This window comes from Mercenaria mercenaria, chromosome 1, assembly GCF_021730395.1.
Source record: "Mercenaria mercenaria strain notata chromosome 1, MADL_Memer_1, whole genome shotgun sequence".
In the NCBI taxonomy this organism is placed as follows: domain Eukaryota; kingdom Metazoa; phylum Mollusca; class Bivalvia; order Venerida; family Veneridae; genus Mercenaria; species Mercenaria mercenaria.
Genome location: NC_069361.1, coordinates 59,794,940 through 59,810,423, shown reverse-complemented (window position 1 = coordinate 59,810,423; position 15,484 = coordinate 59,794,940). Strand labels below are relative to the sequence as shown.

Genomic DNA, 15,484 nt, shown 5'->3' with positions numbered 1-15,484 from the left:
TCGTTGGTGCTATAGCCTTGGGTGATACTGTGTTTGTAAGTTATGTCTGTTGTAATCCTTACACCTCGTTGGTGGTATAGCCTGGGGTGATACTATGTATGTAAGTAGTTTCTGCTGCAATCATACACATCTCGTTGCTATAACCTTGAGTGATACTCCTCGTTGTTGCCATAGCCTGGTGTGATACTCTGTATGTAAGTAATGTCTGCTGTAATTATACACACCTCGTTGATGCCATAGGCTGGATTGATACTCTGTATATAAGTTATGTCTGCTGAAATCATATACTTTTCGATGGTGCCATACCCTTACTTGATATATAAGTTATATCTGCTATACGGGAGCAAAAATGATTTCAAAGTACTTTCTTTGAAAGTAAAGCCTGTCTCACACAGAACACACGGCTTATACGGTTGGCCACCCGTGTAAACCGTACATACAACCGAACCAACCGTGGCCTTATCCGAGTTACACTCGGGCCATTCGAGTGTATTCGTGAAAGCCGTGTATGATTTTTAAAACTTCAAAAAAACTGGCACGGGTGCCATGTCCGTGTATGATCGTATTAGCGATCGTACAAGACCGTGAGAGACCGTGTGAGACCGTACGAGACCGTATATACAACCGCACATGAAGTCCACTCCACGAGTGAGCTCAACCGTGTCAATATCGTATATAAATCGTATTGAATCGTGTGAAACCGTTCCCAAGTCCTACATCCAACACCCGGATTAACACTCGAATGTCACACGATCACCGTACGATTCACACGAGTGTACACACGGTTTTATACGATCGCCATACGACCAATACGGTTTCATACGATCGCCATACGACCAATACGGTTCAAGTACGAATTATACATGGTCAAGTACGACCAGACACGGTCTCTACGTCTGTACAAAGCTCGTGTATGATCATACAGCACTCGAACACAACAGAAAACACTTGTAACTACCTGCTGCCACCTTGAAACAACAGAGTACTTGCTACATAATGCCTCCAAAGAAGAAGAAGGTCCCCAAAAGAATCCCCATGGAAGATTCTGCCAGCGAGAATACAAAAAGGGCCACCAAGGCCCTCCGACCACTTCAACCTGTTGACCCTGTCGACCCTGATGAGCTGCAGGACCCGCTGGCACCACCTGACGAGATACCAGAGATTCAGACTCGGATGCCAGCTCGATGGGCCCTCCAGGAACTGCTGCACCCTCGAAAAAAAGGTACATTTTACATTGCTTCACATTTTTTATTTATTTATATATTTATTTATTTTTAATTTTTATCTATGTAACATGGAGTAAATATTGATATCAATGATTCTCAGTATGTAGATATTATTTTTGACAAATTGACAACTGTACTATAATTGTTTTAACTTAAATAAATTAACAGTACGTTTATTCAGTTTATTAATTTTTTTTTTGTCTAATTGCAGAACCATCCAGCGCATCACCCGAAAACTCACCGATGCCGAGGAAGTCGATGTGATAGAGTGGATCCAGGCTAACCCCAGTATTTTCAACAAGGCGCATGCTGATTACAAAAACACGAAGAAGCGGGACCAGTTGTTCGCCGACAAAGCCGACCAGCTTGGAGAGGGGTTGACCAGACAGGACCTATACAAATGGTATCTTGGGCAGCGTACGGCGTTTACAAAGTTGATCAAGCGTCCGGCCAGTGGCAGTGGTACAGTCTTGATGACCGCCCGACAGCAGTGGGTGGTAGAGAGCATGTCCTTCCTCAAGGGGCATTGTACATCGATCCCCGTACGGAAAGGTGTGGATGTGAGTATTTTTTTTAAAATATTTATTCTTTTTTAAATTTTATTTTGTTTATTAATGAAGAATGTAACTGTAAGAATAATGTATGTAACCAACCAGTTTGATTTTTGTTAATAAAATATGATATTTGTCTTTTGCAGTTGACTGCTGCCAGGAAGAAGCGGTACGGCGATGCACCCTTACAGAACATACCAGCCTCAGACCCAGCTGCACCAGAAGATGCACCGTTTACACCTTCTACAGCTTCAGTCCACTCAGATTCAGATCTGCTAGAAGAGAGGGAAGCTGTAAGTAACCACAGAATTTTTTCAGCAACTTTGAACATATGTAAAATATAAATTGTCGATCGCATATTGTAGCCAAAGTATTAACTGGCCTGCATAGCTCAGTGGATAATGCGCTTGCCGTGTAATCCATAGTTCGATCCCGGGTCGGGGCACACACATATATGCCAGTCATATTGCAGCATAATGCTGACTGACAAATCAAGGCTATGTCCGGCATATTTTTCAAATACATCTACCAACAAATATTTTAGAATCGATGAATTTTAAAGTAAATTAAGTAATAAATATTTGAGAAAATTATTTAAATATCTTACTTTAATAGCTATGTTTAGATTTCTTTACAGCTGACACAGGAGTTGAGACAACTGAGGCAAGAAAAGACTGACGCGGCAGCTGTCACCACCAGACAACTGACACACCTAATGCGCCAAATGACGCCATCTCTCCGGGATCAGTTCATGACCGAAACACTTGCCTCCGCCGTGCGTTATGTGGACCTCTCCAGGGAGCAGACCCAGCAGCTGCCACCCCAGCAGCTTCCCTCTGTACCAGCACAGCAGCATCAGCCCATCCTCCAGGACTTCAGGACCCCTCAACGCCCAATGCACCAGGCACAGCAGCAGCCACCACAGTATGCCCAGGACCACGCCATGGCCCTACAACTGGCACAGCAACTGAATCCCCCCACCACTGAGACAGAGAGACGACACTTCTTCACCACACTTCAAGGCTGCTATCCAGATTTTACTGGATCTTCATGTCCACCACCAGCCCCTACCTATGCAACACTAACTGTTCGTCGCACCCCAACAGCCACAGTGACCACAGATGGTATCATTGCAGGTGCTGCTGCTGCTGCAGGAATACCTTCATTTTCTACTACCACCGTCCAAAGTCCCACCGTGAGCACACCACAGATGGCCAGTACACCCACCACTCAGCCTGCTGACGCAAGTCAGAACATGTCTTCGTTTATGAGGGATATGATTCAGGACGGTGACGAGACTACCTCATACTGAACCAAGACACCAGTTTAATTTTAAATTATTATAAGACAGTCATTGGAGTCTAATGACTATTTTGTGTTGTTTAAAAAAAATTTAAATGATTATGCTGACAAACATGATGCTGATGTTGTGATTTTGATTGTCATATTTTTTTCAAGTGGTTAAACTTAAAATAAAGTTTATTGTTGAAATGTAAAACATGTATTTCTTTTTCGTTGAATATTATAAATATTTAGGAAGTAGTTCTTTTATAACGGGGAGATTTCTTTGAAATAAGATTGGCTTTATTATAAATGCACTGCTTATTATTAAATATTTTATTATTATCACTTTGCAAAAATAAAATTAAAGGTTCCCATAGAAAAAAATAACATGTACCTTTATAAGCGAGCAGTGGTTATTTTTCTTAGATATTTTCTTTGAAATAACATTTGCTCCCTTATAAAGGTACATCTTATCTTATTATTCATTTTTCCCTTTGAAGAAATAACTACTTTGTCCCTTGGTCCAAAAATTAAGTTACCAGTTAGGAAGCTGTACTCTTATCAAAACCACTTTGAGCTCAAAAAGTGCTATTACACTTTCCAAACACGATATCTAGCAAATGTAACTGTGTATAAAGAAGCAAAGAACATCAAACTGACTGTATATACAAATATTTTATCCCAGGATTACGCGTTGCTTTTTCAAAGCGGTGTTTAATCTGTGGCTTACATATTTGTAATCATGCCTATAGACGACATTGGCATTTAAAGAATTAAACCATATGATGGCAATCATAGAACTTTTGGATTGTTCTTGACAGGATTATATTTTATACTGGAAAAAGGTTAAATTTTATTTATTGTATAACGTTTAAAGCAATTCAACACTTACTTAACTCTTTTGACACTAATTTATTAAAATCTCTTTGAAGACTTGAAAAAAAACCCTGCTAAACTTTCAAATCATGATATCTAGCAAATCAAATATGATTGTATGTATAATGAGTCCGAGCATTTAGATTCCAATATCAATTCATGAAATGATATACAAAGGTTACTAGTCTATATCAACTGCAAAAGTCACCAGTCTATTATATCATCTGTTCTTGCCATGGAACCGAACCAGCTTCCGACATGAAGTAATCCCTGAGGTAGTTTCTTTGTTGCTTCCCAAGGTTGTGGTCTACGTTGCGGCCAGCATGTCCTCCTGCGTCCACTAGTTGACTCTCCTCTCGCCATACCCCGGGTACTAGGGCATGGTTTTGGTCCTCATGGTCGGCATTGGCTGGTACACCAGGGTAACGTATCCTCAAAAGGTTGTGCAACATGACACAAGCAAGGATTAGGGACTTCACACTTTCTGTTTTCTTACAAACTGTTGCATTCAACAGACATTGAAATTTGTTGGCCAATATTCCGAATGCATTCTCCACCACCCTTCTGGCACGAGACAGCCTGTAGTTAAATATGCGCTCATCGTGGCCAAGGCCCATCCTTGAGTAGGGTTTCATCATCCATGTCCTCAAGGGAAATGCTTCGTCTCCCAGGAAGAAGTAGGGCAGGTTTTCCGTCAGGCCTGGCAGTGGCTCTGGATCAGGGGAAACCTAGCTCACCTCCTTCCACAAATTCCCTTAATTCAGATTCGTTGAACACTTGGCAATCGGATGCTGAGCCATACTCCGCCACTGATACCCATATAAACTTGTAGTCGGCATCTGCCAATGCCAGAAGGATCATGGAGAAGAAGCCCTTGTAGTTGTGGTAGAGTGATCCAGAATTTGGTGGGGCCTTGATAGGAATATGCTTGCCATCCAGGGCACCACAAGCATGAGGGAAATTCCACTTGGTGTTGAACCTGGTACTGACTTCCCTCCATTCATCTGGCTCAATAAGTGGTGGCATAACTTCGGCTTGGAATGTGTCGACTATAGCCTCCAGGACTGTCGGTATGAACATTGAGATTGTGTTGTCTGCTACCCGGAAACTGTACATCAACTCTCTGAATGTAGCACCAGTGGCCATGTGTCTGAGTGTGATTGCAAGCTTCAATCCAGGGTCCAATGGCTCTCTGAAAATAAATAAAAGTAAAAAATTATTAATCATCGACATGTGTTTTACAATTCTCACATTTAGATTTATTATTGGATATGTTGCTATTCCCTGAAAAATAGATATTATTGTTTACCTCCAATTGGTTGTTTTCTTGGTTATTTGTGGCCCGACACGTCTCACAAACTCCTGAAACAAGTCAGCATCAACACGGAGGAAGTTCTTGTAACACCTGGGGTCCTCTCTGTTTAGTTCATGTAACAGAGTATCATATTGACCAAACATGACCCTTCTTTTGAGCCATTCTCTTGTCCAAACTTGCCTCCTTCTTCTTCTCCTTCTGTTGGCTTGTTCTTGTCTCCCCTCACGCCTTCTGGCCAAAATAATCTCAATGTCTATCAGTCTTATCATGATTTCTAATTCCCTTATTCTGTCATCTGCCATTTTGATAACTTCTCTGTTGAAAGTTCGAAAATTTATGAAGCCAAGCCATCAAAACGAGTCAATTTATATCAAAACATACACGAATGTGTGATAATTCGAGCATAACTCGAACAAAAGTCGGTGGGACCGTATGTAAACCCTGTAAATGTCCAGTTAATCGAGTAAAAGTCGTGCTTAATCGTACTAGGCCGTAACAGACCGTACTATACCGTACTTGGAACCGTACAACAATCGTATGAAAATCGTTTTGCAAATCGTGTTCCAACCGTGACAAACCTTGCTTGACCGAGTATATCCGTGCTTTGTTCGTACATACTCGTGCTACATTCGAGTCTAAATCGTACCAACTCATCCCCAGGCACGGTTGGAGCTCAATACTCGTACCAGTCAACCCGTGTATAACCGAGTATACCGTATTGGAACCGTGTGCCCAACCGTGTTCTGTGTGAGACAGGCTTAATGTCTGATGCAATCAAACACTCATCGTTGGTGTCATACCCTGGGGTGATACCCTAGTGAAAAAATCAATGGAATTCCAGTGGAATGCTACATAAATTCCACTGGAATCTGCTATGTTACTGGAATACCAGTGGAATTACCAAATATACCACTGGAACTGGAATTTGAAATACCAGTAGAGGTGGAACTCCACTGGAATTTGAATCTGAAATACCAGTACAGGTGGAATTCTACTGAATTTGAATTTGGAATACCAGTACAAGTGGAATTCCACTCAACTGAATTTCATGATTTGTGAATAAAATAGCACCAGTTTTGGCGGAAAAATGATGGTTTTTATATAGTTTGAAATTCTGGACCAGATTTATGTGAATAGCATGGTATCAGCTACAGTAAGTGCCTTATATATGTTGAAAACAAAAGAAGTTTAAATCAATTATTAAATGTGATATTTTTTCTGTTTCTTTTATTCATATAATTCTAATCAGATGTAGTCATATTTTTGTCATTGGTTTTCATGACTTTTATTCTTATACATGTAAATATTTTGATCAGTTCTTGATTTCCATGCTTCTTACTTTGTCAAAATATGTGTTTTTGTGCCCCCACTATGAGTGGTGGGGGCATATAATTTTAGTCTAGTGTCGTCCATGCATCTGTATGTCCATCCATTTGTGTGTATGTGTGTAGGAAAAAAAAGTGATGCGCCTAGCTCAAAAAGTATTTAATAAAAATTGATGAAATATTGCATAAGTCTTTAACATGATATGAACGTGTGCACCTCCTATTTTTCATCTGTCTCTGCTCCCTATTTCTAGAGTTATGGCCCCTGAAATAGTCAAAAAAGCACATTTTCACCTTGTGGCGCACCAAGCTCAAAAAGTATTTGATATAAATTGATGAGTCTAAATTATTATCATATGACCTTGTGCACCTCCTATTTCTATTTTCCAGCTGGCATCGCACCCCTCTCCCAAATTCCAGAGTTATGGCCCCTGAAATAGTGAAAAATGCACATTTTCATCTTGTGATGATGCACCTACCTCAAAAAGAATTTCATATAGATTAATGAAACCTTGCAGGAGTCTATAACATGATATGAACTTCCGTGCACCTCCTACGTTTCCTGGCCATCGCCTATTTCTAGAGCTATGGCCCCTAAAATAGTGACAAAATGCACATTTTCACCTAGTGACTCACCTGGCTCATAATTTATTTGATATAAATTGATAAAAACTAGCATGAGTCTTTATCATGATATAAACTTGCACATCTATTTTACACATGATGATGACACCAACATCCAATAAAGGTATTTCCGCAAATTGAAATTAGAAATTCATGTGAAAAATCAGAACCCTCGAAACAGCTTTCGAAATGCAAGGACACAAAAAATGTATGATAAAAGTTGAAAAGATATATCTGTAGGTAAACTTGCGAGCATGAAAGCTACGCTGAACCCTATCTCCACGGTGCTTTGGAAGAAGATGAGTGAACATTTTTGGTGCAAAATTTTGGTATCATATGCAACCTAAATTGCTATAAAACATTTATTTTCAAATAAAAGAAATGCCAAAATAGTGCACACGAACGTTACTTTTTCAAAAAAATGTCGTTAAACATTCTAATGCGCAAAACACGTGCACAGTTTTTCTAAAATATTTCGTCGCCATGTTTATTTCAAGGAATAAAATATATGATTGTTCTTTTACCTCAGATTTCCTTACTGAAATATGCATGTCTCCTTATTCATGGTTAGAGATATCCATTTAGTATAGTTTTTCACTATCCGATCTCCTTAATCTGTTACCGATCCTTCACATTTAAAGAATAAACGCAATGTGTAATGATAGTTTTTCGCTTTACACACCTCCCTTGGACAAGAAAGCCGTTTCACTTAAAATTTGTAAGCATCCGCTGACAAAATATTACTGAAAGATCGAAACTTTTTCTTAAATAAAGTTGAATTTCAATCATTTTCAAAAACTGGAATTATTGCACATTGTGTTGAATTTATAAATAAAACAAAAATCCCCAAAATAAACCGTTTTAGATCTTTTCCGGGAACTATACGTTTCAGCCGAACAACGCATTTCAAGATGATACAAAACTGATTTATCTTCGTAAACAATGTCAAAGTTCACCTGAAGAACATTGCTGAAAAAGTAAAAGTGCTTACTTGTTTCAGTTTTACGTCCTGTAGAAAACAATCAACTTTCAACTTTAAATGCATAGATGTTCTATAATTATTCCAATATAAAAAACCGTACGATCTTTTCCGTGAGAAATAAAAACGAAGCAAATTTAACTATTTGTTAACACTTCAACCATGTGAAATTAAAGGCATGTATTATCACGAGACTCCCGTGCATGTTGAACCTTGTGGTGAATAAACTGAATTTACTCTGAAGTATGGTGTCTCAGTTGAGCCAGTTATTTGTTCATTTCAGAGAACATACATTAAAGAAGTGTTTATGAGATTATGCATGTGTATGAATATTTACCAGTCTACTTTATATTAACGACGATAGAAAACAAATGTGCACTCGTCAAATAGCAAGTCTATCATTTTCAGGTGTATACTGAACACTGATCCCAATGTTTTTTTAAATGTAAAATGTAATTTTCAAACAAAGAACTCGTTATCTTTGGTTTCGTAGACAGTCTTAGTACTGGACCGCTGTTTCCACTGTCAACACCGCTTTCGCGTGAGAAGTTCAACTGATTGCATTATTTTTTGTAAAATGTTTCGCAGTTATCTACAACTGTATACAAATTGTATTACCTCCTAACATATTTGGCTGTACATTTTTTCTGCGATTTATTCCCACTGTGTTTTCAAAAACATGCTGCATTAATATCCTCATATTGTTTAAAAAGTCGATAGATCAAAATTGGTAAGTTTTCGACGCATGAAACATCTAATAAGGAATCACTATACACATCGAACTTGTCCTGGACCAGTATGCGGAAATTCTGTGGCCTAATGTTTCAAGATTGTCTAAAAATATTTGCATATATTGTGATAAAGCAAATATTTCGATGTTTTTATAATTTATAAATATACAATCACGTATGCTTGAGAAAGTTACGTTAAGTAATTTCAGTAGTTACCGCAGGAAGTGCCGAAAATTCCATTTCTACTAAATTTTCCGTGAGATAAGCAGCGCGTAAGTACATAAATTCCACTATTATAAATTTAACCTTTCTTATACTTGCACAATCCTTGAAAAGAATTTTGGATCGTTGCCAGATCTTGTTCACATTAAGTCTGAGACTTGTCTTACAATTTTAGGCAGTTTGGTACACCATACGTACAAAAATCATTGTCCGCACATTGCACTACTTTTATGTATGCTGAAAATAGCAATATGTACAGATTTATTTTCGTTTTAACACATGAGGTGGTCAGATTTGAAAACATATTTTGTAATAAGTTTAGTTCTGTTCAGTAAGACATTTCTCCTATGCACTAATTGAAACTTTGAACTAACTTTTGCCATTCATGAATTTTTAATGAAGTATTTTGAAAGGATTTATAAATCTAACCAAAAATTTGGAAAAATACAGGTAAAATATCTTCTTTGTTTATTTCCAAATTTTAGTTTTGCTTTTTATATACAGCTACTTTTAGCTCAGGTCTTGCAAACTGAGCTGTTTTTGTATTCTGGAACAGCTGCATTTGAAAGCTTTTGTTCACTATATTTTCACACTTCAAATGAAGGTCACTCTAAATTCAAGATGGCGGAAGTACCTTAAAAGCAACATTGCAAGATATATATTTACCTAATGCAAGGATTTAAGTCACATGATAAATGAATATCCACTGACAGACAGGGCCATCTGTCAGAATCGTCATCTGTCCAGTGTCCCTTGAATGCCCGCCAGTTGCAGTGGGAAAAATGCTGTCCATGCAGTGCATTTTTTACCATTGAATTTCATTACATATCATTAGTATCTTTTATATTCATTGATTTACCATTGATTTTCATTAGATCTCATTAAAGTACCATTTTTATGCCCCCGAAGGGAGGCATATAGTTTTTGAACCGTCTGTCAGTCTGTCCGCAATTTTCGTGTCCGGTCCATATCTTTGTCATCCATGGATCAGGGTTTCAGAAATCTGCAAATTTACTGGTAGCCCATTGGGCTACCAAAATTTTAATCTGGTAGCCCGAACATTTAGGTTTATTTACTATGTGCTTCTAAACTAAAGTGAATGGAATGATTAAATTATTAGAGGTTTCATAATTTTAGCCATATAAATTTTGTTCTCTTAAATAGCAATTATCATTACTACTTTTTCTCATTTTAAAAGATAAAATAAAAGATGTTAGGCAAGTATTTAAATTGAAAAGCATAAACAATCAGTGTAAGCACTAAACTGCCTCAAAATCAAATATCTGTTCTTTCTGATCGCTCGATAAATATTGAGGTCAGCGAAATCGAAAGTACACTTTGGCAGGTGGCGCTAAAATGACGTAATTTTAAGACTGGTTTGCATATTGTTTTAAACAATACCGATCAGCGATTCCGGTGTTATTGGATCAGTCTAAAATCACTCTTGCACATGTTTTTGTAAACATTTGCCTGTGGGTACGATTAAACGGTTAATTGTTTGCCGATTGTGACAGTAGGTGGTAAGATAATTAAAGCCTCGGGCATGTATCTCTTGATAAACAAGGGGATTATAGACAACTATCAAAATTATATTTGAAGACTAAATAATTGATTTCCGGGCTACTCGATACGGAGTTTCAAGGTAGCCCGGCGGGCACGCTCTGAAAAAATTTAGTAGCCCGACAGAATTTTCTGGTAGCCCCCGGGCTCCGGACATGGGATTTCTGAAACCCTGATGGATGGATTTTCAAATAACTTGGCATGAATGTGTACTACAGTAAGACGACTTGTCGCGCGCAAGACCGAGGTCCGTAGCTCAAAGGTCAAGGTCACACTTAGACGTTAAAGGTCATTTTTCATGATAGTGCATTCGTGTCCGGTCCATATCTTTGTCATCCATGGATGGATTTTCAAATAACTTGGCATGAATGTGTACCACCGTAAGACGACCTGTCGCGCGCAAGACCCAGGTCTGTAGCTCAAAGGTCAAGGTCACACTTAGACGTTAAAGGTCATATTTCATGATAGTGCATTGATGGGCGTGTCCAGTCCATATCTTTGTCATTCATGCATGGATTTTAAAATTATTGGGCATGAATGTGTACCACAGTCACGCGCAAGACCCAGGTCCGTAGATCAAAGGTCCTGAACTCTAACATCGGCCATAACTATTCATTCAAAGTGCCATCGGGGGCATGTGTCATCCTATGGAGACAGCTCTTGTTTTTCATTGACTTACCATTGAAATACCATTTATTTTCCATTAGAATTCTTCCAGGTGAGAGATGTGGATGTAACTTAACTAGAACAAAAAGGATTTCCACTGCCTTTAGGGGTGGGGGTCATCAGCATTTCACTGGTATTGAGATGATATTCTGCTTATATTCAGATGGAATTCCACTGGAAACTTGATGGAATTCTACTGGAGTCTTGATGGTATACCACTGATATTTTAAGTGGAATTCCACTGGAAACCTGATGGAATTCTGCTGGAATCTTGATGGTATACCACTAGTATTTCAAATGGAATTCCACTGGAAACTTGATGGAATTCAGTTGGAATCCTGATGGTATACCCCTGGTATTTTAAGTGGAATTCCACTGGAAACTTGATGGAATTCAACTGAAATCTTGAAATTCCACTGGTATTCTGGTGGAATTCCACTGGTATCTGGTGGAATTCCACTAGTATTCTGGTGGAATACCACTGGTATTTTTCAACGGTATTTTGGTGGGATTCCACTGGTATTCCAAATGAATTCCACTGGAAAATAATCAATATTCCAGTGGAATACCAACACTATTCCATTGAAAAATACCAGTGGAACCGAGATGGAATTCCAGTTGATGTTCCAGTGGTATTCCAGATGTTCATTTTCACTAGGGATATACTCTGTTCGTAGGTAATGTCGGCTGTAATCTCACAAACCTCAACCGCCTCGGAAGCCTAGTGGTAGAGCGTCGGAGTGCGGGAGGTCATGGGTTCGATCCCTGGTCGCGTCATACCAGACGTTAAAAATGGCACTAGCAGCGTCCTTGCTTGGCGCTCAGCATTAAGAGGATAGTGCTAGGACTGGTCAGCCCAGTGTCAGTGTAATGTGACTGGGTGGGGTATCATGCCATGTGTCTACAGCGTGGTATTCCAGTGAGGCAGCACTATAAAGTTGGGCATTGTGCTCACTGCTACAAGTAGACACGGTCGTTTATATGACTGAAAAATTGTCGAAAAAGACGTTAAACCCGAACACACACACACACACGCACACACACACACACAAACCTCGCTGTTGCAATAGGCTTGGGTAATACTCTGCATGTAAGTAATGCCTTCTGTACCACTTGTTGGTGCAATAGGCTGGGGTGATACTCTGTATGTAAGATATGTTTGCTACAATCATGCACACATTCGTGGGTGCCATAGCCTGGTGTAAGTAATGTCTGCAATCATACACACATCGTTGGTGCCGTAGCCTGGGATGATACTCTGTATGTAAGTAATGTCTGCTGCAATCAAAACACCTTTGCTGTGGTAATGTTCTGTATGTAATCAATATATTCTGTATTCATACACACTTCGTTGATACAAAGATTTGGGTGATACTCTGCATATAAGTAACATCTGTTGCAACAATACACACATCGTTGGTGCAAAAGCCAGGGTGATACTCTAAAGGTATGTAATTTCTGATTGTCTGTTGCAATCAAACAAAATGACGGGGCCATGGTGACACTCTGTATGTAAGTAATGTCTTCTGTTATCATACACACATCGTTGGTGCCACAGGCTGGAGTAATACTCTGTATGTTAGTAATGTCGACTGTTATCCTGTACACCTCGTTGGTACCATAGCCTGGGGTGACACACTGTTTGAAAGTAATGTCTGCTTCAATCATACACAACTCGTTGATACCATAGCCTGGGTAATATTCTGTATGTAAGTTATTTCTGCTGCAACAATACACACATCGTTGGTGCCACAGGCTGGAGAAATACTCTGAATGTTAGTAATGTCGACTGTTATCCTGTACACCTCGTTGGTACCATAGCCTGGGGTGATACATTGTTTGAAAGTAATGTCTGCTTCAATCATACACAACTCGTTGATACCATAGCCTGGGTAATATTCAGTATGTAAGTTATTTCTGCTGCAACAATACACACATCGTTGGTGCAAAAGCCTGGGTAATATTCTGTATGTAAGTAATGTCTGATGCAATCATACATCGTTGGTGCCACAGGCTGGAGTAATACTCTGTATGTTAGTAATGTTTATTGTTATGCTGCACACCTCGTTGGTACCATAGCCTGGGGTATAACATTGTTTGAAAATAATGTCTGCTTCGATCATAAACAACTTGTTGGTGCTATAGCCTTGGGTGATACTTCTCGTTGTTGCCATGGCCTGGTGTGATACTCTGTATGTAAGTAATGTCTGCTATAATTATACACATCTCGTCATAGCCTACGTTGGTACTCTTTATGTAATTATTATCAGCTGTAATCATTCATACCTCATTGGTGTCATTGCCTACTGTGGTACTCTGTATGTAATTAATATCAGCTGTAATCATTCATACCTCATTGGTGTCATAGCCTACGGTGATACTATGTATGTAACAAATAACAGCTGTAATCATTCATACCTCGTTGGTGTCATAGCCTGGAGAGATACACTGTATGTGGGTAATGTCTTCTGCAAGCATGCACACATCTTTAGTTTAATAGCCTGGGGTGATACTCCTCGTTTTTGCCATAGCCTAGTGATACTGTAAGTAATGTCTGCTGTAATCATCGCACCTTGTTGGTGCCATAGTCTGGATGATACTCTGTATGTAAGTAATTTATGCTGTTATCATACACACCTCGTTGGTACTATAGGCAGGGGTGATTCACCGTTCGTAAGTAATGTCTCCTGAAATCCTGTACGCCTTGTTGATGCCATAGATATTTCCTTTGTCATCAGATATTGTCATTTGTTGGCAATGTTATACATGTTGAACTTAATGTTGAAATTAGAATCCATGTGATAATTACAATATTCAAGTAGATGCAAAATGTAAATGCTTCTATGATATAAAACCATATTTTATTGTTTAGAAAAACGAAGAGCTTCGTCACCTTAACCTGTCCTGGAATGGATTTGGAGACGATGGGGCTGTTTCTATTGGCGAGGCATTAGAAGAGAATAAAGCGCTACAGACACTGGACCTGTCTAATAATAGAATCGGCTTTGATGGATGTAAAGCATTTGCAAAGGCTTTAAATATAAATACATCACTTCAGTCGCTTGCTGTAAGTTCTTTTATAGTGTTTTAAATGTTTTGATACAAATACTTCAGTCGCTTGCTGTAAGTTCTTTTATAGCGTTTTAAATGTTTTGATACAAATACTTCAGTGACTCAGTCGCTTGCTGTAAGTTCTTTTATAGCGTTTTAAATGTGTTGATACAAATACTTCAGTCGCTTGCTGTAAGTTCTTTTATAGCGTTTTAAATGTTTTGATACAAATACTTCAGTTGCTTGCTGTAAGTTCTTTTATAGCGTTTTAAGTTGTTGTTTAGCTTATTAAATGCGTTGGTACAAATACGTCACTTTGAACAGTCGCTTGCTGTCAATTCTTGTATAGCGTATTAAACGGTTTAAATATAAGGACCGTTTACAGCAAATAGGAAGTGACTACTCAGTGTTACGTGTGAAGTAGTCCAAAATGTAGTTCAGAGTTGTTGATAATATATTGTATTATGAGGCTAATAAGGATGTGGCAGTTTTATTTTTGGCTTAGTTTTATTGCTTATTGTATTGATAAAAGATCTAGACCACTTCCATTGTGAATTTCTTTATATACCCGCCAACACGAAAACAAGACAAATACTTTATTTGTAATAAAACATTTTGGATAAGGGCTAGACTAGCCGCTAGACTGATGATAAAGAATTTGTCACAAAATTTCAAATTTTTCAACTTTTCTTTCATTTTATGTAAAAGTGACAAATGCCAGACTATTTTAAAGATTTTCTCAGAGAAAAAAATTATGAACAAACAAAAATTCATCCACTAACAATAATGTTTTTCACTTAATTGATGTACAAATGACGAAAACTGAAAAAGATGATAAAATATTTATATTATTATAAAATATTTCATTCAGTTTAAAACTCTATGATATTCAGTCGTATCTTAAAAATGTATAGAAATCGCTTTTCGAAAAAAGTGAATGCCTCACCATATCGCAACATTTCAATAGAAGGTTGAATAAAGTTGCATTCTGCACATTGTCTCATAATTGAAACACACATTAGTGACAAGTCATTTGAAAATCCTTTAAAGGGGTAAAAAGATACAAAGCGGATA

The 15,484-nt window shown here is 38.4% G+C and overlaps 2 protein-coding genes across 4 annotated transcripts in view; both read left to right on the top strand.

Moving 5' to 3' along the window:
* LOC123536334 (leucine-rich repeat-containing protein 74B-like) overlaps positions 1–15,484 on the top strand; it is a 196,006-nt gene that overhangs the window by 107,583 nt on the left and 72,939 nt on the right. For all 3 annotated transcript variants that reach the window (XM_045319445.2, XM_045319454.2, XM_053548986.1), the window contains one exon: positions 14,232–14,426. In XM_045319445.2, the coding sequence (XP_045175380.1) occupies positions 14,232–14,426 (195 nt within the window). The remainder of the gene's footprint in view (positions 1–14,231; positions 14,427–15,484) is intronic.
* LOC123536354 (uncharacterized) lies at positions 1,163–2,161 on the top strand. The gene is made up of 3 exons (XM_045319478.2): positions 1,163–1,222; positions 1,438–1,786; positions 1,924–2,161. The coding sequence occupies exons 1-3, from the start codon at positions 1,185–1,187 to the stop codon at positions 2,119–2,121; spliced, it is 585 nt and encodes a 194-aa protein (XP_045175413.2). The 5' UTR covers positions 1,163–1,184; the 3' UTR covers positions 2,122–2,161.